This window comes from Lissotriton vulgaris, chromosome 6 (assembly GCF_964263255.1).
Source record: "Lissotriton vulgaris chromosome 6, aLisVul1.2, whole genome shotgun sequence".
Taxonomy (NCBI): Eukaryota; Metazoa; Chordata; class Amphibia; order Caudata; family Salamandridae; genus Lissotriton; species Lissotriton vulgaris.
The window spans coordinates 8,193,515-8,218,228 of NC_141694.1; the positions used below are offsets into that span (position 1 = coordinate 8,193,515).

Consider the following 24,714-nt stretch of genomic DNA (forward strand, 5'->3'; position numbering starts at 1 on the left):
TCTTCGCCTGGCTGAGTGACCTCGTCCGGTGCCATCCTGGTGCCCACCCAATCACTGGCTAGTGGTTCAGAACTTGGTCCCCTCTGCTTACAGGTACTCTTCTTCAGCTGATCCAGCCCTTGGATCAGCCCGGAACATCTTCACTGGTCGCCTGCCAGCAACTTCCACTTCAGGCTCCTGGTTCGTCAACGAGGATTCCCGACGACACTTGAACCCTATGCAGCCGCAGCCCCTGGGCTAAGTAAACCGAGTACCACGGTGCTCCAGCGTAGAATAACTCTCTAAGTGTCTAGATCCACTTTCGTTTTTGACCTACCTAGTCGGGTTCGCCCGAGAACACTAACTCTTGCATTTACTAGCATCCATAGACTTTGTCCCGCATTACGCGTGAGAGTTCCCACTCTGCACACGACGTTCCTAGGCCTCCTGCTTCTAATCTAAGGGTTCAGCATTGTAGGCCTAGCAATTCTAAAGTCTCTGAGAGTAGTACTTACCTGCTAGTAATTTCGCATTCCACTTTTGTAGTATATGGTTTTTCGTGCCCCTCGGGCATTTGTATAAATTGTGCGACTTGAAGTATTTTTCGTAAGAGTTTTGTTGTGTGCTTAGCTCCCTGACTCATAAAGAGATCAGGGTAGACTTGTTATAAATAAATATCCTTTGATTTTCATAACAGCTTGTGTGGTGTCCTTTCACTTGGTGTTCAAGGGGTATATGTGATGGTATAACAGCTGGCTTAACACGCCCTCTAGAGTTTAGCCTAAAGACTGCTCTTGTCCATGCTACTAGGATAGCTGGTCTATAAGGTTGATTTACAACCAATCCTCGATAAGGGTCTTTTGGAATGATACACAGTGATCACTAGAATAGTGAGCACTACATATCAGGCCAACTTCTCACACAGTGTGCCAAGAAAGATTAAAAATTGTTGAAGCGACCATGACAATAAGAATAAAGTGATGAGAAACATCACAATGCATGTCAAGGAAAAAGACTTCATACTGTAAGGGACTGTGGGGAGAGAGCAAAGTACTTGCCCCTAGAAACAGTCTCGTACAAGCAAAGAACCATCCCTTCTATGAGGCACAACAGCAATGGAAATGAATCCTATGGTAAACGACAAGCAGGGAAGAAGGGCATGACCAATCTCCACGCTGGAAAAGAACCAGGCTGCAAGAGCGTGGATGGATAAGAGCCCACCACCCAAAGCGAGAATGGGTGGAGAAGCAACAGGGAAAACAGAATAAAACATCCTGACCTGGGAAGGATGTGAAGACAAACACGCATGAAGACCGAGACCACTGGTAGAAAGACCAATGGGTAAGACCCCAACCTGAAAAGGTCCTCACAGTCGGGGAGAGGATATGTGGCCATTAAGGAATCTGCGGCTAGACTGTGTCTCTATCAGATACATTGTTACCAAAGGTAAGCAACTTGTTCATTTGATAGACATCTAGCCGCAGATTCCTTAACTTAGAGTAGATTCCAAAGCTTTACCCCATTGGAGGAGAGTCTGCGACTGAACCACACGAAGTTCCAAAGAGAACAAATCTGTCAATAAAAATTGACTAAAGCAGGTGGAGACTGCAAGTGCGGCTGACACCAGACCAATAAAAGTTTGAAAAGGAGCATGAAGAAGGAAAGGCAATGGCACCACAGTCCGCCAGAGGACAGCGCAAGACTTTCACCGTCCAGTTTGGGACGAAGGGAATTCACAAACCCGAACAGCCAGTGCATAGTGGAAGAAAATCCGTAAGCTTCTGTAAGAAGGATTAGAAGCAGAACTGTGCGTGATCTCATGGATCTGCAAAAAGTAAAAGTTCCAGAGGAAGGACAAAAGAGCACGACAGTCCGAGCGTACAAAATGAGCTGGAGGGATAATATATGAAGTTCAGACTGAACTCTGAGGGACTCGGAACAAGCCTACTCGATAAGAAATGTGGGAGCCATGCTAAGGCCAGGTCTTACATTCCTAAGTCTGAAAGTCTGGAGAGGAGAATGAAGCTGCTTGGGATGTCAAATCTAAAAGAATAACTGTAGCTGGAAAATAAACCTTGGATAGTCCAGCACAAAAACTATTGTGAATTCGGTGCTGTGGCCGGTGCCAAACCCACCTGGGACAGATGCAAGAGGCCGTTGGTTTGGAGAAGTTGAACAACATTCTTCAGGTCTTGTTCCTCTAAGAAAAGCGTAAGCCCTGTATTTGTTTTAGCTGATGGTGGTCTTATTTGGGTTAAGTAATCAGCAGTTATCCCAGATATAATATAATCTAGGGTTGAAGTTACTGAGGTTACGTTTGAAAGGGCGATAAAGTTGGGTGTCTTCGGCATATTGCTGATATAATGTCCCTACTCGCCGATGAGAGCATGCAAGAGCTTTAAGAGGATCCTTTCTGGAACTCCGTGAGGTATTGAAATAGGGTTAGAGAAGGAGCTGCCTGTTTTCACCTGTTGTAAAAGATTATTAAGATAGGATTGGAACCATTCCAGCAGCTTGTCTTCAACCCCCATCCGACCCATTAGCGTATAGATTCGAATGCTGTAGACTGTATTAAAGGTCGCCAATAAACTAAGCAGCATCGCTCTTGTCCAGAATGATAAGCACATCAGTGACTTGCAGGATGGCTCTTTCGCTGCTGCATCCTGCTGACTCCTGATAGCAGATCATGCATTTAATTATTTGTCTTGGTGAACAGTTCAATATGCATATGCATTTATAAGAATTGTTGGACCTGGCCTCGTGGCGTGGCCCCACTCCTCCCGCATGACGGGTCCCGGACTACCTCGACCCCTGTTCCCCGGCCAAGAGCAGCACTATCCACCCTCCACGAGTGCCGCCCCTCCGGGCAGCCCCCAGCTCTTCCACGGTGGAACTCGACCTCCTCTCCTCAACCCCCTCGGCTGGCCCGGACCCTTTCCCGGACCACCGTCTCCGGCCCAGCCGCCATCTTGGACCCTCCACGACCAGGCCTCCTGGCCTCGGCCCGACCCCAGCCACAGACCCAGCAAAGCCCGACACCGAGGCACCACGATCCAACCAGGGAGTAAAGAGACCACTTGACGAATCAATGGGGGAAGGAGTTTCGATGGTTCCCCATCCGCCTGGTTTCGATCGCCCCCAGCCTCCCTTGGCGCTGGCTCCACCCCCCTGCTGGGTGTCTGGACTCGCACATCCCGGACCCTCCGACCTCCAAGTGCGAGGGTCCGGACATCAAAGGGCACCAGACCTATAACTGGGGCAGCTCCAGAGCAGGTTGGCAGTTGTATCCTGGAGTCGAGAGACACAGAGACTAACTCATCTTTGTGAAACCATCCTTGGAGCCCTGCTGGCGCTGCCCATCTTCGTGAAACCATCCTTGGAGTCCTGCTGGCGCTGCCGCGGCCTATCTTCGTGAAACCATCCTTGGAGTCCTGCTGGCGCTGCCGCGGCCCATCTTCGTGAAACCATCCTTGGAGTCCTGCTGACGCTGCCGCGGCCCATCTTCGTGAAACCATCCTTGGAGCCCTGCTGGCGCTGCCGCGGCCCATCTTCGTGAGACCATCCTTGGGGTCCTGCTGGCGCTGCCGCGGCCACTACCGAAGAACCCCCCAGCTCGAGGATTGAGAGCTTGTGCGCAAGGTATCCCGGTACCAGACTGGTACCAAGACTGTCCCGCTACCCCCTTCCCACAGAGACTAAGTTTAAGAGGATCCCTGAATCCTGTTCCTTCTGTATCGTTACGATAACCTGCCTAAAAGTACTGATAAAAGTGTTAAGAACCTATCTTTGTGTGGCGTCCATCTGTAGGGGGGGTGGTTGCTCGGCTGTACGATCCTAGGAGAGGGCCCACGCCAGGAGGCCTCTCCCCCTTGCTCGGCCGACCCTAAGATTTCCCTTCTAACAAGAATTATTTCTTATAGAAATACAAAACATTAATTCAGCTCAAATATATTACGCAATTGGGGAGAGGAGTTGGCCTAACGGCTCGGGCGGTCAACCTCAAATCTGGGGAACTGGGTTCGAGTCTCTGCAATGACGCTGAACATCCTGTGATTCTGGGCAAATCACTTAATCTCCCTGTGCCTAACAAAAAATGATTGTGTCCTCCTGTATTGCAACTGGTGCTATGTAAAGCGCTCCGATACCCGATTCGGGTCAAGTTCGCGCTGTATAAAACTTGGTAAAAAAATTCAAATCGTACCATTTCAAATAAACATGTTAAAAGTTAAGATCCTCTCCAGCCATTTTGATTATTTTACTTTGGCCCAATATTTATTCATCAAAATATTTACATTAATCAATAGTCCTAATATTGTACAAGAGGCAAGATTATTTGGACAGACAGTAACTCTTAACCCTTATGAAAACAGCCTCTTTTATAAGAACAGGATGCATTTTCGATTGATGCATTTCAAGACTTCCTTAAGAGTAAAATGGCTTGTGCATTGCTTTGTGATCTACATTTGTTAGTCGTAAAGATTGGACAGAGAATCATTTTCCTCTCACGTAGAGAAAAGAGAACAGTCTGAAAGTTGATGAGTTAAGAAATACTTTATTTTTAAATCACAAAAACAGGACTCCTTATTCTCCAAGATTCTTTTTATAAAGCCAGGAATTCTCAACCCAGGACCCATTCCTAACCACAATAGAAAGATTGTATTCTGTAATCATTTGTCAGGGACCTGGTGCAAATATGGAAAGGTTTTTGCCTTACCCAGAAGATCAATAGATAGCCAATCGAGCTCTTCGCGAGGTGCTCCCTGCCTCTAGCTATTGAGCCGACTTAAAGGACATCCGTTACCATATTAAAGGATATCAAATCATCGATCTTAAAAACTGAATTTTCCAAATCAGTACTTTTTGTATCAGTTGCACGAGAATTCATCTGAGTGAGAGATAATGCCCTGCAGCATCAAACAGGACAGGAGCGTTCTTCTGTTACATTATTTGATGCAGCATAAGAACATTTAGCTAGAATGGTCCAAGAATCAAGCTCAAACTCGAGCCTAAATTTGTGGATCATAGCGTTCCTTGAGATACAAAGGAGAGCCTTCAGACCGAGGCTCTCCTGTGACTCCAACCCACATGCTGATCAATCGCTCCAAGCTCCGTCCCATACAATGCCTGTGGGATTCCACGCTACGGAGCCAGCTCTAACTTCTTTTTTGAAGACTGATTATTGGATACTCTAGCACTGTGGTTACAACTGTTCTGAATATAAAAAATACAGAGAATTCAAAAGGCAATCTGAGCTCAAGCTGGATGCCATTGGGGAGAGACTTAAGACAAGTGATAAAGACTAAAAAACATTATTTTTCTGCCCTGAAGAAGTCCGTGAAGGACGAAACGCGTTGGCTACGGCTACCGTCTTTTAAATCGAAGAAAAAGAAATAAAGAACGAACTGCAAACAAACTCCACTGAATTGCTGTTTTCATCGTTTTGATTTTTTTTTTATTATTGTTGAAATATTGGAATGTATTAGTGTGCTGGACCATTGTGTGTTACGGAGATGTGAGTAAGACGTCTGTCTTAGGGGGATTTAGGGGCTTGTGAATCTCCGGTCCGTAGCACCTAGAGAAAACAATTCTTACTTACAATACTCTGGATAGGTTCAATCGTGTTTAACCGCATCGCTGCGGCGGCTTTTCCCGCTGTGCGCGGCAAATTCGAAAATACCGCGTTACGTGACGAGCTGGCCTTGTCATCCGCGCAGGACAGGTAAGCGCGATGACGAGCCCAGCTCGTCAATAGCCTCGAAGGGGTTAAGACCCCATTCTCTTTTTCAATAATGCCTGTGGGATTAACTTACCTCTGGTGCCTTTTTGAGGCGTTCCACAGAAAGACCTCAAAACACATTTCCTGTCACCAACAGTGTCTCTATTGCTAAATGCTTATTTCATTATTGATTGCTCGCAAAGGTGAGACCTAAATATTTCTAATCCAAAACCTGTTTTAAGGGTACATTGTTTAAAAAAACAGGTACATTTCGTTAATTTCTTCAAAAATATTGCTGTTCGTTTTTTGTATATTGACAATTGATCTCTCTTCCTCACAATAGGATTGTAAGGCATGGAGTGTTCTGTTGAGGTGTAATCTATTATTGCTAGGTCATCGGCATGCGGAAGACAATGGAGGCAGATCTAGTTGATTTTGGGAGGCAAATAATTACTACTAGCCAGTGCAGCCTGTAGATCCAAAAGAAGGGGTACTAAAACACACCCCTGTCTTAAACCATTATCGACAAGGATTTTGTGTGACTAAACTTCTGTCCTATTTAGATCAACTTGTACCCAATTATTAACATGCAGTTGTTGGAGCATAATCAGCGTGTGTTTTGGAATATTCCACCCCAGTCGTGTGGAGTGTTCGGCCTCAGTCGCATGGAGTGCTCCACCTATTGATGACCAGTTGATTGACACAACATTCTAGCAATTTGTTGAGGAAAGGTAGACTAGAAAATAGGTGGAAATTGATTAGTACCAGCAGTCTGGTCTGCACATGCTTTTTTTTTTTTTACTAAAAAGAGAGAGACCTGGTATTTACTCAGATGTATTTCAGACTTGGTCCTTCACTAGATGAGTTACTGCAGTGTCCCACTCCTTCACTTTCTTTAGTCCATGTCGCAAGGAGCATCTTCAGCAAGTTCAGACCTTTCAACCAACACCACCGAGCTTACAGTGATTTTTTAAAGTTAATAGGTAAAAACAACACTACTTGTTCACAAATGCAAAGGCGGGATTGTGCCATAGTGCCGACATGACCGTAGACCACGGCACAGTGGTACCTTGGTCTAAAAGTCGCTGTATTTGCATCTCGTTTGTTCTGCAGTGTACAAGCTGTTATGATGTCTGGTGGATCTGCAAGTTATTTCCCCTTACCTTGTCTCTTGTCTGAGCCCGCTGTGGCCGTCCTCTGTGAGCGTCTGGACTTTTGACACCACAGTGAAAGATATAGTGTCTGCCTTTAGTCCACACTTGAGATCAGTGTGTGTTGTGGTGGAGGGCGTGCAACAGCCCTCTTTCCACCATAGGCTACTGTGAATTAACTTCTCCTTCTGACATTTTCTTTGCTGCAGTTGGTGTATGAATTTTTCCTGCGGTTTCTTGAGTCTCCTGATTTTCAGCCGAACGTTGCCAAGAAATACATTGACCAGAAGTTTGTGATGTCGGTAAGATGGATTTGAGAATGTTGAGTGCTTTTCTAGGTTGTCTAATGCCACATTTTTCGCATGTCTCATATGCTTCATTTCTGCATGTTGATCTTCATGTATGTTTTCCTTTTCCTTCTTTTTTAATTTATTCTTTATAACTTTATCATTTTGCACTAAAAAAACAATGTAAGATGTATAGCAGTATATCAAAAATCAGAACATTGTCATGGCGGAATTGTAGATCAGAGATTGTAGTATATATGAAATACAATAGGATGTTGAATCTAATAATGAGAGAAGCATTGGGGGAGGTGATACCCTGTCCAATAGAGTCTTTGCTGGTGGAATATAAGGAGGCGTGGTATCGGGAAGGGGAAGGACTGAGCTCCCGGTGTCAGACTCCAGAGAGAGTAAATAAGTCCGGAGGGGCTGTCTGATTTCTTTAGGTCTGGCTGTGGTTGCATTGTGGCATAAACTTTGTCAGGTCACGGAAGGTCATCCTGTGTAGCCAGGCCTTAGTAGTGGGACCTATCACGCTGCCCCAGCGAGGAGCAATCTCTCTGCTGTGGGAAGCTGGCTCTGTAAATACTCTACCAAAGTGAGGTGTAGTGTAAAGAGAGTCCAGTGGATCCCCTAAGGCAGGCAGAGGTCAAGTTAGACACACTCACTCTCTAGTGGTAGCTTGGTCGAGCAGTAAGGCCGTATCAGAGGACAGGGTTAAGCATTTGTTGGACACACTCAGGCAGCAAAAGGTTTCACACACTCAAGAACTGAACTCTTGGCCAATTGTTTTTGTATAAAACTATTCTTTTAGTTATTTTATTTTCTAGAACCAAGCGTGCCTGGAACAGGCAAGTAATACATACTTTTCAATAGTAATGCTGTTGTAACACAGTTTGGTTTACAATTGTAAATGTACTTTGATTTGGTTACAACAGTGTTACCGATAATGCAATGCTTTGCAGAATACAGTACATGTACTTTGTATAGGATTTTTTGTAAAACGAGTACATTACTTTACTTACTGAGTGCAGTATGCCTGGATACTACCTTGGGGTATTTCCTGTAAACAGGCAAGTAAAAGTGTTTTTGTTATTTAGTACAATTTTAAAAGGATTTCTTAGGTTTTCCAACTCCACACTTCAAAACTTTTCAAAGAAAAACAGTAAATGTTACCCTGTGGAGGAAAATAGTGTTAACGGTTCAAAAGTAAGTACTTTGTTGTGAGAGGTGAGATTTGGGGGGTAGACTCGGGGTGGGGAGGGGGGGGCTTCCCAGGGTCAAGGATGCACTCTTGTTTCACCCTCAGCGGCACTAGGGTTGTGGGAGCAAAGCTCCTGGACTTAAGCTCAGGGCAAATGGGGGTTTAGGCCAGTACAAAAGATTCCTCCTCCGCGGCACTGGGGCGCCCGGGTGCAGAGTACTGTTTTGGAATCTGGTGCCCTGTGGCTTTCAATGGGGGAGTCTCCGATTTTTCAAAGCACTGCAGACTTTGGGACGAAGGTCTTCCGGGTGAAACCACCAGTAAAGAGGTATGTTTTGGGGCGGTTAGGCACCATCGGTTGGGCCCCCCAAGGCCGTTGGGCGTCGGGTGCCAGGGTGCCTTTTAGGGTCGGATCTTGTTACCAGCTCCTGGTTGCAGTTAGGGGGGTCCTTCCGGTTTGAGTCTACTGGCGTCAGCTGGAGGCTTGAGGCAAGTCAGGGGTCACCAGATCTCGGGTCAGGATCGGCAGGGAGACCTCCTTTTGGTGTTGGGCCACTCGAACTTGGGCCGTGGGCGTTGGGTGCAGAGTGCTGCAGACCTGCAGATCCTTGCAGACCTGGAGTCGGTAGTTTAAACAAATCCGGTGTCTCTGGGAGACACAGTCTTTGAGATTGAAGGCAGGCAGGTCCTCTGGGTTTTCGCTGGACCAGGTACGAGGTGGGGACAGCCGTTAGGGCTGGGGCCAAGTCAGTGGGCGTCGTCCTCTACTTAGCTTCGCCACAGCTGTTCGCTCCTCCTTCTTCTTTTCTTCTTGTAGTTTGTCTGACTTCTTGGTTAAGGGCTGCCCCTAAATACTGTTTTTAGGGGGCGTTTTAGGGGTCTTGAGGTCGGGTGCCAATGGGCTACTGATCTTAGGGTGACTACACCCTTCCGCCTTGAGTGATCGCTCCCCTCGCTGCTCTTTGCATCGTGGTATCGTATTATTGCATTGTGACCAAGTTCTGTAATTTTCATTGCGCCATTGTGACTAAGCTTCGTAATTTCATAGCGCCAATATTCAACAGCGCTTACATTGCTTTGCTTGATTCAGCGCATTGTTGTGTGTGATATCCCCCGGCGCCCTGCTCTGCCCTCCCCTCCTTTTTGACCCTGTTGTTGTTGTGTTCCCTTGAGCCCGCCACGCCTCCCAGCTGAGCCGCCCTCCCACTAGCACTTAAGAAGCATCCCCCATCCTCGCAGCGCTGTGATTCACTCCTCGCTTCCGCCTTGAGTGATCGCTCCCCTCGCTGCTCTTTGCATCGTGGTATCGTATTATTGCATTGTGACCAAGTTCTGTAATTTTCATTGCGCCATTGTGACTAAGCTTCGTAATTTCATAGCGCCAATATTCAACAGCGCTTACATTGCTTTGCTTGATTCAGCGCATTGTTGTGTGTGATATCCCCCGGCGCCCTGCTCTGCCCTCCCCTCCATTTTGACCCTGTTGTTGTTGTGTTCCCTTGAGCCCGCCACGCCTCCCAGCTGAGCCGCCCTCGCCCCTCCCCCTCCACTATCCATATATGACAGTAGTTCCCGCGCGCAGCGTTCACGCGCAGCGACCGCGCCCAATCCGCGCCGAAGGTGCGCCAAAGGTAAGCCCGTCTACGCCCGTCTACGCCCGTCTACGCCTGGACCGCGCCCAGCGCCAGACCCCCTGCCCCTCGCGCTGCCCAGCCCTCCCGCATCACCTACAATGCCGCCACCCTCCTAGCCCTCAACCCCGGTCGCGCCCCCAACTGCGTCCAAGCAGCTCCTGGACACACCCATGGACCTTTCTCCTGCTACTCCTGCAAATTCAGCGGCACCGACAACATCTCCGCTACGACCACACCACAGATTCCCGACCCCAACCACCTACAATGCATCCTTCTCAACACCCGCTCGGTCCACAGACACGCCATTGACCTATGCAATCTACTAGACACCATCTCTCCAGACGTCGCCTTCCTAACGGAAACTTGGATGAACGCCTCCTCCGCCCCTGACATCACCATTGCCATCCCTGAAGAATATAAGATCACACGCAAGGACCGTACCGGCCACACAGGAGGAGGAATCGCTATCGTCCATAAGAAATCAATCCGCATCTCAACCAGCTCTGACGCCAACCTCGCCAACTCCGAACACCTTCACTTCCAAATCCACATCGACCCCAAGACCACACTCAGAGGCACTCTCCTCTACAGACCACCAGGACCCCGCGCTAAATTCAGTGAAGACATCACGGACTTCATCACTCCACACGCGCTCCCCTCCAAAGATTACATCCTTCTGGGAGACCTCAACTTTCACCTTGAAAAGCACAACGACCGCAACTCCACCACCCTTTTGGACAACCTCGCCAACCTCGGACTTAAACAACTGGTCACTTCCCCCACCCACATAGCAGGTCATACTCTCGACCCTATCTTCACCTCCAGCAACCACGTCTCCTTCAGCCACACCTCGGCTCTCCTTTGGACCGACCACAGCTGCGTCCACTTCACCTACAACAAGCCAAAACCCAACAACCACCCCCAACCAACTCTGCAAAGAAACTGGAACAAAATCACCATCGACCAGATCTCCTCATCGCTCCTTCTAAACACCCCAACCCACTCCTCGGACCCAAACCTAGCTGCCGCCAACTTCACCCTATGGTTATCCAACACCGCCGACACCTTAGCACCACTGAAAAAACGTCAAAGCAAACCCGGCAACAAGAAGGCCTCATGGTTCAACGATGATCTTAAGAAGTCCAAGAAACTCTGCCGCTCCCTTGAAAAGGCCTGGAAAAAAGACCCAACCACCAGCACCAAGGACGCCTTCAAAAACGCCACCCGCACTCACCACCAACTAATCAGAAAGGCCAAGAAAACAGCATTCAAGGATCGACTTGACAACAACGCCCACAACAGCAAGGAACTTTTCAACATCGTCAAGGAATTTTCCAATCCCTCGGCCAACTCCAACGACATCACCCCCTCTCAAGCCCTCTGCGACTCCCTAGCCTCATTCTTCCACAACAAGATTGCTGACATCCACAACAGCTTCGACAACCAACCCGGAAACCAACCATCCCAACCATGTGCTGAACACTCCCCCCCTGCGAACACCCTTAACGACTGGAAGCCAATCTCCACTGAGGACACCATCCGCCTGATGAACTCCATCCACTCAGGATCCCCCACAGACCCATGTCCTCACCACATCTTCAACAAAGCAGACTCCGTCATAGCACCGCACCTCCGGGACGTCATCAACTGCTCCTTCAATTCCGCCACCTTCCCGGAAGACTGGAAAGACGCTGAACTCACCGCCCTTCTGGAAAAACCCACAGCGGACCCCACCGAACTCAAAAATTACCGCCCCATTTCGCTCCTTCCATTCCCGGCCAAAGTAATCGAGAAAGCTGTCAACAACCAGCTCGCCGCTTTCCTCGAAGCCAACAAATCCCTCGACTCCTCACAATCTGGCTTCCGAGCAAAACACAGCACTGAGACCGTCCTCATCGCAGCAACTGACGACATTCGAACTCTACTGGACAATGGAGACACAGTCGCCCTCATCCTCCTCGACCTCTCTGCAGCATTCGACACAGTCTGCCACAGCACCCTTTTACAACGCCTCAGTAACATCGGAATACAAGGAAAAGCACTTGAATGGATCACCTCGTTCCTCACCGGAAGAACCCAGAGAGTCCGCCTTCCACCATTCAAGTCCGAGGCCTCTGAAGTCATCTGTGGCGTACCACAAGGATCTTCACTCAGCCCCACCCTCTTCAACGTATACATGAGCCCCCTCGCGACCATCGCCCGCCAACACAACCTCAACATCATCTCTTACGCGGATGACACTCAACTAATCCTTTCTCTCACCAAGGACCCCAGCACCGCCAAAACTAACCTACACGAAGGAATGAAAAAAGTTGCTGAATGGATGAAACACAGCCGTCTGAAACTGAACTCAGATAAAACAGAAGTCCTCATCCTAGGTACATCCCCCTCTGCTTGGGCCGACTCTTGGTGGCCGGAAGCCCTTGGAATAGCACCCATCCCGACAGACCACGCACGGAACCTAGGCGTCATCCTGGATTCCTCACTTTCGATGAACAGACAAGTCAGCGCAGTATCCTCATCCTGCTTCAACATTCTTCGCATGCTCAAAAAAACATTTCGCTGGATCCCCACCGAAACCAGGAAAACGGTCACCCATGCTTTGGTCACGAGCCGACTGGACTACGGAAACACCCTATACGCAGGTACTACCGCTAAACTCCAGAAGAAACTCCAACGAATCCAAAACGCCTCAGCCAGGATCATATTAGACATCCCGCGCAACGAACACATCTCTGGTCACCTGAAAGACCTCCACTGGCTACCCGTCAACAAGAGAATCACTTTCCGACTTCTGACCCACGCACACAAGGCACTCTACGACATCGGACCAGAATGCCTCAACCCACGACTGTCCTTCTACACCCCCTCCCGCCAACTACGTTCTTCCAGCCAAGCCCTCGCCACCGTACCTCGCATCAACAAGACCACCATGGGAGGCAGATCCTTCTCATACCTGGCTGCTAAAACATGGAACTCACTCCCCACTTACCTTCGCCTTACCCAGAACCACCTAGCATTCAGAAAGCAACTTAAAACGTGGATATTTGACAAGTAATCCTCCTCCCCTTCCTAAGCGCCTTGAGACCCTCTGGGTATGTAGTGCGCTATATAAATTCTTTGACTTGACTTGACCCCACGTGTGGGAGTGAGCACAATCCCTAATCCTGATTGGTGGGCTTCACCTCGCCTTCCCCACCTGAGGGTTGAGGTTGGCAGAGGTGGGCATACCTTCTGGGCTGGCTAGTTTTCCCCACCTGTCTTGGAGGTTGGGGTTGGAGAGATGGGACAGGAAGGGGTCCTGCTCCTGACAGCATGAGAGGCTTTGGGACGCATTACAAAGGCTGCCAGACCTTAAACGTTCCCCTGCCATAGATGGCTTTTCCTGGCCTGGGTTAGGTGTGAACACCTCCACCTAGGAAAGGCTTGGTTTCTGTGCTCAGGGAGCGAAGGCTCCCCCCCCTAGGGGTCCAGAAACATGTCTTGTGGTGGCAGGCTGGTGTGTAGCAGTCCGGGAACCCACAAGAGGCTGTTCTTTTTTCAGGGGGCATCTCTAAGATGCCCCCTGAAAAAATGTAGGGGTACAGGGCTCATGCACCTCTACCCTCATCACTGGCATAGGACACCCAGCTAGAGGGGTGACTTATCTTTGCCAGGGCAGTGGGTTGTAGGAATGGCACACAGGGATGTGTGCCATGTCGACTTTTCACTTTGTTCTGCACCAAGATACGCAGCCTGCATAGGCAGTGTGTGGGTGTAAAGGTACAGGGCCTCGAAGGATGGTACAATAAGTGCTGCAGCCCTTAGAGGTCTTCCCTGGTCACAGTGCCCTCGGTACCTGTGGAGCCATTTACCAGGGCCTGACCTGTGGCCAGAGATGTCAATTGGATTCGTCTTGAGGAAAGAACACAGGCCCTGGACACCTGATTGGCAGTGACCCAAGGCACCCCAAGAAAAAGTGCATCAGTTACTGCAATCAGGTACCCAGGGCATATGTTCTTTCCCTAAAACTGTACCTTGTACCCCCAACTAGCACCTTGCTGGCCACCCGTCAGCCCCTTGTAAAAGGTACTATGGGTACCAAGGGCACTTCGACCATGGAAGGCCTCTAAAGACGGCCGCACCTATTGTGCCACCCTTAGAGCAGACAGACAGACCCCCCCCCCCCCCACACACACACACCCACACCCGTTGTGTGCTTTGGTGTAGAGAAAAGTGAAGTCTAAATGTCTCGAGATGGAACACATACCTGTGTGCCATGCCTACGACTCACTGCCTTTGGTATAGGTAAGACACCCCTCTAGCTGGGTGCACTATACCACTGGTGAGGGTACAGGTGCATGAGCCCTGTACCCCCTATACATTGTGCAGTAAAGCAATAAAAGAGTATGTGGTCTGGGAGTTAGTTATTGCGCACTCCACAGCACCATAATAACTTTTATGAATTCTGGGAAGTTTGGTATCAAACTTCTCAGCCCATAAAAACCCACACTGATGTCAGTGTGGGATTTAATGCCAAATGCACTCAGAGGGCATCTAAGAGATGCCCCCTGAAAAGCAACCCAACTCTAGTATCCTGGCTGAGTGGCTGCTCGCCAGCTGCCACCCCCAAACATGTTTCTGGACACCTCGGTCGAGAGCCGCCCACTCTTGGGGTCCTGAAACAAAGCACATCCTGGGCAGAGGCCCCCACCGGTTCGAACTCCCACTTTGGGCGGGGGAATTGGCAGGAAAACCAAAATAGCAAGAGAGGTGTGCCCACCTTTACCAACCCCACCCCTCTGGTGGGAGGGGCGATGCGAAGCACAACTCCGTCACCACCATCTTGAACATGTGGGACCCACACTAGAGTGAGGTTTATGCCCCCCTACTACTGGAGGGCAGCATAATAGGGGGTGTACCCACACCAAGGGAGGGACCTACTGGTCCCAAGCTGTACATACCAGAAACACCCCTAGATTTAATGTTTAGGGGAACCCCAAACCATGCTTCCTCAGACAAGCAAGAAAAAGGACCGAAGAGCCGTGCTGAAGGAAGAAGAGGACGCCAACTGCCTTGACCCCAGCCCTACTGGCCTGTCCCAACAGTGACCTGCTCCAGTGGAAAACTGTGACCTGCTCCAGTGGAAATCTGGCATGTCCTGAGGCCAGCAGCCCCCCAGAACCCGTAGGACCTACCCTGCCTTCCCTACAAAGACTTTGTCTCCTGTGAGCACCAGACTTGCTCAAGAACCCGACTCTGGTACAGCTGAATCAGCGAGTCTGCACCACTCTGCACCTTACACCTATGGGCCAAGTTAAAGTAGCCCAGCACCAGGAGGAGGTCCCCTCGGCAATCCTGACTTGGGCCCTGGTGATCCCTGACCTACCTCAAACCTCCCGACGATGCCTCCAGCCTCTATCTGGAGGGTCCACCCAACCGGAGCTGGTAAGGAAACCAGACGCCTCAAAACACCCCTACACCTGAATTCCCACAGCCTTGGTTGACCCAACCGACAGTGTCAAGGCAACCCCCCTGCATCCTAACTTACCTGTCCACTGGTGGGCGCCTCCAGGAAGCCTCCCAGCACGAACCTTCATTGTTTGTCCGACCGGAGATCTCCCATTAAAAACAGGGCACCGACGCCAAACCAGCACCCGTCCTCCCCAGTGCTGCTGTGGAGACACCTTGTGTGCTAACTTGGATCCCCCTTTGCCCTAAGCTTAACCCTAAAAGCATTGCTCCCTCAAACCCGTGGCTTTTCCAAGAGCAGCCACCAACCGACGGCCCCATAGGCTAACATTGGGCCTCAAAGCACTGCACCCGGCCTCCCTAGTGCCGCTGAGGCTGCTTTTTTAACTGCAAACGATAACCTCATTTTTCTCCCTAGGATTGCATTGACTGTTTTCCTCTGGAAAAAGTTCCAAGGGTGGAGTTGATTTTGTATGGAAACCTAAGCCACTGTGTTTTAATGAAAAACTGTTTAACTTACTTTTGTACAGGAAATGTCTCAGGGTGATATCTGGGCATATCACACCAAGTAGAAAAAGTACACTAGAAAGTACTCAAAGAAGTAATCTGAAAAATAATCTCAAATGAATTACGAATACCTATTGTCTTCAAATATTTTACTGACCTGTAACAGTTATTTTTCATCCAGTTTGTTTGTTTTGATCAATCTGTCTTGAAAAGTTCAATTCTATTTACTTGCACCAAGTCCTGCTTGGGTCTAAAAATAAAATTGAACTACAGTATTTTTGATACAATTTGTCTCAGTTCTGTCTTTGAATGTGTGACCTTTCTTTTCTGAGTGCGTACAATAAACCCTTAACACTGTCCTCGGATACAGCCTTACTGCTCACCCACGCTACCACAAATCGAGAGTAAGGTATTAACTCTGTGCCTTTTACCTCTTATTTACCTCTGTAAACCTTGGGGTTCCACTGGACTCTGCACACACTATAACTTACTTTGGTACAGTATATACAGAGCCAGCTTCCTACACCATACTGAATTTTAGGGGCGTCGGTGGAGTGTAGATTAGTACAAAGATGGCCATTTCTAAAAAAATCGTGTCCACCTCACAGTAGCCCTCCTTAGGGGTAGTACTAGCCTGGAGATGGCACACCTGTCTGACAAGCTAATTTTCCTGCCTGTCCAAGTGAGCTGTGTACGTTTAGGGGGGCGGGGGGGGCAGATTCGCATTTCAAAGGCTGCAGCTTCTTTGAAGCTCGACGGCCCAAAGAGGCTAATCAGCGGGTCATCCTGTGGGACGGGGTGTTACTCTGTTCCCGGACAGACTTTTGTTATGGGTCTCCTGAGAGCAGTCGTCTATCCCCCCTACGAGGTCAGAACCGTGTGTCGGATGGCAGGCTGACCGCAGCCAGTCAGCGAGCGCACCGGATGCTGGTCTGGTTTCAGAGGCACCTCTAGGGCGCCCCCTGGGGGCATCTATTGGTAAATCTGACTCTGGATTCAGTGTGGGTTTAGCAATGAACATCCCCAGCTTCAGTGAAGCCATCGTGGAGCTGGGGAAATTGTTTTCACCGGTGTCCAGCGCGTTTTAGGTGGTCTGCCTTTGTCACGTGTAGTGGTAGTAATAGGACTGTCCAGCACAGGCATGTTTGCTCAGGCAGGTATGCCCTCACGTGCAATATTCAGTACCCTGCCTTGGGGCTGTTACACCTGCTGTAGGGGGGACTCCACAAATATTACAAATGCAAAAAGAACAGATGGACGGAATGCTGAATCAATGGAGCATTAACCCCCACTCACAGATGTGATTTACATCCATCGTTTTTTACACGCCACGCCATTACAGTTTAGACCCAGCCATATGCAAATCAGTCTTGACCCTGTTCCCCATGGGAACAGTACAGCCCAAACTGCCAGGGCAGGAATGTTTGATTTACTCTGCATTCTGTCCATCATATGTGTCTTTTACAAATATTGCACGTAGTATATGGGGACATGGCACACAGGGATGTGTGGCATGTCATGTTTTCACTTTTGTCTGCACCAAAACACACAGCCTGTAGTGGCAGTCTTGCATGTGCTTGGTCGGGGGTCCCTCGGGGAGGCACAATTCGTGCTGCAGCCCTTAGGGACCCTCAGGCCCTAGGTACTAGGGGTACCACTTATTAGGGACTTACAGAGAGTGATAAAGGTATTGCCATTTTGGGGAAAGAATTGTTCAGTTTGGGAAAGAGCCCTGGCACTGGGGACCTGGTTAGTTGGATCCCTGTGCACTTAGTCAAAGTCGCATCTTTTACCAGGCAAAATGTGAGGGTGATAATGTAAAAAGAGGCGCTAAGTGCATGCCCATGTTTCACACCTCAGGCAACATCACGTGTCTCACTGTGATCCGGTGACCTGCAGCAGTCACTCTGGTGGATGTCTCACAATAGAAATTTCCATAAACATTTGTTGTGGTTGATAATGCGACATGTGATACAAGAGTATCACCGACCCAACCACCAGCACCAAGGACGCCTTCAAAAACGCCACCCGCACTCACCACCAACTAATCAGAAAGGCCAAGAAAACAGCATTCAAGGATCGACTTGACAACAACGCCCACAACAGCAAGGAACTTTTCAACATCGTCAAGGAATTTTCCAATCCCTCGGCCAACTCCAACGACATCACCCCCTCTCAAGCCCTCTGCGACTCCCTAGCCTCATTCTTCCACAACAAGATTGCTGACATCCACAACAGCTTCGACAACCAACCCGGAAACCAACCATCCCAACCATGTGCTGAACACTCCCCCCCTGCGAACACCCTTAACGACTGGAAGCCAATCTCCACTGAGGACACCATCCGCCTGATGAACTCCATCCACTCAGGATCCCCCACAGACCCATGTCCTCACCACATCTTCAACAAAGCAGACTCCGTCATAGCACCGCACCTCCGGGACGTCATCAACTGCTCCTTCAATTCCGCCACCTTCCCGGAAGACTGGAAAGACGCTGAACTCACCGCCCTTCTGAAAAAACCCACAGCGGACCCCACCGAACTCAAAAATTACCGCCCCATTTCGCTCCTTCCATTCCCGGCCAAAGTAATCGAGAAAGCTGTCAACAACCAGCTCGCCGCTTTCCTCGAAGCCAACAAATCCCTCGACTCCTCACAATCTGGCTTCCGAGCAAAACACAGCACTGAGACCGTCCTCATCGCAGCAACTGACGACATTCGAACTCTACTGGACAATGGAGACACAGTCGCCCTCATCCTCCTCGACCTCTCTGCAGCATTCGACACAGTCTGCCACAGCACCCTTTTACAACGCCTCAGTAACATCGGAATACAAGGAAAAGCACTTGAATGGATCACCTCGTTCCTCACCGGAAGAACCCAGAGAGTCCGCCTTCCACCATTCAAGTCCGAGGCCTCTGAAGTCATCTGTGGCGTACCACAAGGATCTTCACTCAGCCCCACCCTCTTCAACGTATACATGAGCCCCCTCGCGACCATCGCCCGCCAACACAACCTCAACATCATCTCTTACGCGGATGACACTCAACTAATCCTTTCTCTCACCAAGGACCCCAGCACCGCCAAAACTAACCTACACGAAGGAATGAAAAAAGTTGCTGAATGGATGAAACACAGCCGTCTGAAACTGAACTCAGATAAAACAGAAGTCCTCATCCTAGGTACATCCCCCTCTGCTTGGGCCGACTCTTGGTGGCCGGAAGCCCTTGGAATAGCACCCATCCCGACAGACCACGCACGGAACCTAGGCGTCATCCTGGATTCCTCACTTTCGATGAACAGACAAGTCAGCGCAGTATCCTCATCCTGCTTCAACATTCTTCGCATGCTCAAAAAAACATTTCGCTGGATCCCCACCGAAACCAGGAAAACGGTCACCCATGCTTTGGTCACGAGCCGACTGGACTACGGAAACACCCTATACGCAGGTACTACCGCTAAACTCCAGAAGAAACTCCAACGAATCCAAAACGCCTCAGCCAGGATCATATTAGACATCCCGCGCAACGAACACATCTCTGGTCACCTGAAAGACCTCCACTGGCTACCCGTCAACAAGAGAATCACTTTCCGACTTCTGACCCACGCACACAAGGCACTCTACGACATCGGACCAGAATGCCTCAACCCACGACTGTCCTTCTACACCCCCTCCCGCCAACTACGTTCTTCCAGCCAAGCCCTCGCCACCGTACCTCGCATCAACAAGACCACCATGGGAGGCAGATCCTTCTCATACCTGGCTGCTAAAACATGGAACTCACTCCCCACTTACCTTCGCCTTACCCAGAACCACCTAGCATTCAGAAAGCAACTTAAAACGTGGATATTTGACAAGTAATCCTCCTCCCCTTCCTAAGCGCCTTGAGACCCTCTGGGTATGTAGTGCGCTATATAAATTCTTTGACTTGACTTGACCCCACGTGTGGGAGTGAGCACAATCCCTAATCCTGATTGGTGGGCTTCACCTCGCCTTCCCCACCTGAGGGTTGAGGTTGGCAGAGGTGGGCATACCTTCTGGGCTGGCTAGTTTTCCCCACCTGTCTTGGAGGTTGGGGTTGGAGAGATGGGACAGGAAGGGGTCCTGCTCCTGACAGCATGAGAGGCTTTGGGACGCATTACAAAGGCTGCCAGACCTTAAACGTTCCCCTGCCATAGATGGCTTTTCCTGGCCTGGGTTAGGTGTGAACACCTCCACCTAGGAAAGGCTTGGTTTCTGTGCTCAGGGAGCGAAGGCTCCCCCCCCTAGGGGTCCAGAAACATGTCTTGTGGTGGCAGGCTGGTGTGTAGCAGTCCGGGAACCCACAAGAGGCTGTTCTTTTTTCAGGGGGCATCTCTAAGATGCCCCCTGAAAAAATGTAGGGGTACAGGGCTCATGCACCTCTACCCTCATCACTGGCATAGGACACCCAGCTAGAGGGGTGACTTATCTTTGCCAGGGCAGTGGGTTGTAGGAATGGCACACAGGGATGTGTGCCATGTCGACTTTTCACTTTGTTCTGCACCAAGATACGCAGCCTGCATAGGCAGTGTGTGGGTGTAAAGGTACAGGGCCTCGAAGGATGGTACAATAAGTGCTGCAGCCCTTAGAGGTCTTCCCTGGTCACAGTGCCCTCGGTACCTGTGGAGCCATTTACCAGGGCCTGACCTGTGGCCAGAGATGTCAATTGGATTCGTCTTGAGGAAAGAACACAGGCCCTGGACACCTGATTGGCAGTGACCCAAGGCACCCCAAGAAAAAGTGCATCAGTTACTGCAATCAGGTACCCAGGGCATATGTTCTTTCCCTAAAACTGTACCTTGTACCCCCAACTAGCACCTTGCTGGCCACCCGTCAGCCCCTTGTAAAAGGTACTATGGGTACCAAGGGCACTTCGACCATGGAAGGCCTCTAAAGACGGCCGCACCTATTGTGCCACCCTTAGAGCAGACAGACAGACCCCCCCCCCCCCCACACACACACACCCACACCCGTTGTGTGCTTTGGTGTAGAGAAAAGTGAAGTCTAAATGTCTCGAGATGGAACACATACCTGTGTGCCATGCCTACGACTCACTGCCTTTGGTATAGGTAAGACACCCCTCTAGCTGGGTGCACTATACCACTGGTGAGGGTACAGGTGCATGAGCCCTGTACCCCCTATACATTGTGCAGTAAAGCAATAAAAGAGTATGTGGTCTGGGAGTTAGTTATTGCGCACTCCACAGCACCATAATAACTTTTATGAATTCTGGGAAGTTTGGTATCAAACTTCTCAGCCCATAAAAACCCACACTGATGTCAGTGTGGGATTTAATGCCAAATGCACTCAGAGGGCATCTAAGAGATGCCCCCTGAAAAGCAACCCAACTCTAGTATCCTGGCTGAGTGGCTGCTCGCCAGCTGCCACCCCCAAACATGTTTCTGGACACCTCGGTCGAGAGCCGCCCACTCTTGGGGTCCTGAAACAAAGCACATCCTGGGCAGAGGCCCCCACCGGTTCGAACTCCCACTTTGGGCGGGGGAATTGGCAGGAAAACCAAAATAGCAAGAGAGGTGTGCCCACCTTTACCAACCCCACCCCTCTGGTGGGAGGGGCGATGCGAAGCACAACTCCGTCACCACCATCTTGAACATGTGGGACCCACACTAGAGTGAGGTTTATGCCCCCCTACTACTGGAGGGCAGCATAATAGGAGGTGTACCCACACCAAGGGAGGGACCTACTGGTCCCAAGCTGTACATACCAGAAACACCCCTAGATTTAATGTTTAGGGGAACCCCAAACCATGCTTCCTCAGACAAGCAAGAAAAAGGACCGAAGAGCCGTGCTGAAGGAAGAAGAGGACGCCAACTGCCTTGACCCCAGCCCTACTGGCCTGTCCCAACAGTGACCTGCTCCAGTGGAAAACTGTGACCTGCTCCAGTGGAAATCTGGCATGTCCTGAGGCCAGCAGCCCCCCAGAACCCGTAGGACCTACCCTGCCTTCCCTACAAAGACTTTGTCTCCTGTGAGCACCAGACTTGCTCAAGAACCCGACTCTGGTACAGCTGAATCAGCGAGTCTGCACCACTCTGCACCTTACACCTATGGGCCAAGTTAAAGTAGCCCAGCACCAGGAGGAGGTCCCCTCGGCAATCCTGACTTGGGCCCTGGTGATCCCTGACCTACCTCAAACCTCCCGACGATGCCTCCAGCCTCTATCTGGAGGGTCCACCCAACCGGAGCTGGTAAGGAAACCAGACGCCTCAAAACACCCCTACACCTGAATTCCCACAGCCTTGGTTGACCCAACCGACAGTGTCAAGGCAACCCCCCTGCATCCTAACTTACCTGTCCACTGGTGGGCGCCTCCAGGAAGCCTCCCAGCACGAACCTTCATTGTTTGTCCGACCGGAGATCTCCCATTAAAAACAGGGCACCGACGCCAAACCAGCACCCGTCCTCCCCAGTGCTGCTGTGGAGACACCTTGTGTGCTAACTTGGATCCCCCTTTGCCCTAAGCTTAACCCTAAAAGCATTGCTCCCTCAAACCCGTGGCTTTTCCAAGAGCAGCCACCAACCGACGGCCCCATAGGCTAACATTGGGCCTCAAAGCACTGCACCCGGCCTCCCTAGTGCCGCTGAGGCTGCTTTTTTAACTGCAAACGATAACCTCATTTTTCTCCCTAGGATTGCATTGACTGTTTTCCTCTGGAAAAAGTTCCAAGGGTGGAGTTGATTTTGTATGGAAACCTAAGCCACTGTGTTTTAATGAAAAACTGTTTAACTTACTTTTGTACAGGAAATGTCTCAGGGTGATATCTGGGCATATCACACCAAGTAGAAAAAGTACACTAGAAAGTACTCAAAGAAGTAATCTGAAAAATAATCTCAAATGAATTACGAATACCTATTGTCTTCAAATATTTTACTGACCTGTAACAGTTATTTTTCATCCAGTTTGTTTGTTTTGATCAATCTGTCTTGAAAAGTTCAATTCTATTTACTTGCACCAAGTCCTGCTTGGGTCTAAAAATAAAATTGAACTACAGTATTTTTGATACAATTTGTCTCAGTTCTGTCTTTGAATGTGTGACCTTTCTTTTCTGAGTGCGTACAATAAACCCTTAACACTGTCCTCGGATACAGCCTTACTGCTCACCCACGCTACCACAAATCGAGAGTAAGGTATTAACTCTGTGCCTTTTACCTCTTATTTACCTCTGTAAACCTTGGGGTTCCACTGGACTCTGCACACACTATAACTTACTTTGGTACAGTATATACAGAGCCAGCTTCCTACACCATACTGAATTTTAGGGGCGTCGGTGGAGTGTAGATTAGTACAAAGATGGCCATTTCTAAAAAAATCGTGTCCACCTCACAGTAGCCCTCCTTAGGGGTAGTACTAGCCTGGAGATGGCACACCTGTCTGACAAGCTAATTTTCCTGCCTGTCCAAGTGAGCTGTGTACGTTTAGGGGGGCGGGGGGGGCAGATTCGCATTTCAAAGGCTGCAGCTTCTTTGAAGCTCGACGGCCCAAAGAGGCTAATCAGCGGGTCATCCTGTGGGACGGGGTGTTACTCTGTTCCCGGACAGACTTTTGTTATGGGTCTCCTGAGAGCAGTCGTCTATCCCCCCTACGAGGTCAGAACCGTGTGTCGGATGGCAGGCTGACCGCAGCCAGTCAGCGAGCGCACCGGATGCTGGTCTGGTTTCAGAGGCACCTCTAGGGCGCCCCCTGGGGGCATCTATTGGTAAATCTGACTCTGGATTCAGTGTGGGTTTAGCAATGAACATCCCCAGCTTCAGTGAAGCCATCGTGGAGCTGGGGAAATTGTTTTCACCGGTGTCCAGCGCGTTTTAGGTGGTCTGCCTTTGTCACGTGTAGTGGTAGTAATAGGACTGTCCAGCACAGGCATGTTTGCTCAGGCAGGTATGCCCTCACGTGCAATATTCAGTACCCTGCCTTGGGGCTGTTACACCTGCTGTAGGGGGGACTCCACAAATATTACAAATGCAAAAAGAACAGATGGACGGAATGCTGAATCAATGGAGCATTAACCCCCACTCACAGATGTGATTTACATCCATCGTTTTTTACACGCCACGCCATTACAGTTTAGACCCAGCCATATGCAAATCAGTCTTGACCCTGTTCCCCATGGGAACAGTACAGCCCAAACTGCCAGGGCAGGAATGTTTGATTTACTCTGCATTCTGTCCATCATATGTGTCTTTTACAAATATTGCACGTAGTATATGGGGACATGGCACACAGGGATGTGTGGCATGTCATGTTTTCACTTTTGTCTGCACCAAAACACACAGCCTGTAGTGGCAGTCTTGCATGTGCTTGGTCGGGGGTCCCTCGGGGAGGCACAATTCGTGCTGCAGCCCTTAGGGACCCTCAGGCCCTAGGTACTAGGGGTACCACTTATTAGGGACTTACAGAGAGTGATAAAGGTATTGCCATTTTGGGGAAAGAATTGTTCAGTTTGGGAAAGAGCCCTGGCACTGGGGACCTGGTTAGTTGGATCCCTGTGCACTTAGTCAAAGTCGCATCTTTTACCAGGCAAAATGTGAGGGTGATAATGTAAAAAGAGGCGCTAAGTGCATGCCCATGTTTCACACCTCAGGCAACATCACGTGTCTCACTGTGATCCGGTGACATGCAGCAGTCACTCTGGTGGATGTCTCACAATAGAAATTTCCATAAACATTTGTTGTGGTTGATAATGCGACATGTGATACAAGAGTATCACCGACTGGACTCTTTCGCAGATGGTGTACTAGGCATTTCAT

General features: G+C 49.7%; 1 protein-coding gene across 3 annotated transcripts in view; it reads left to right on the forward strand.

Annotated features, from left to right (window-relative positions):
- PPP2R5D (protein phosphatase 2 regulatory subunit B'delta) overlaps positions 1-24,714 on the forward strand; it is a 273,958-nt gene that overhangs the window by 84,851 nt on the left and 164,393 nt on the right. For all 3 annotated transcript variants that reach the window (XM_086925820.1, XM_086925821.1, XM_086925822.1), the window contains one exon: positions 7,056-7,148. In XM_086925820.1, the coding sequence (XP_086781946.1) occupies positions 7,056-7,148 (93 nt within the window). The remainder of the gene's footprint in view (positions 1-7,055; positions 7,149-24,714) is intronic.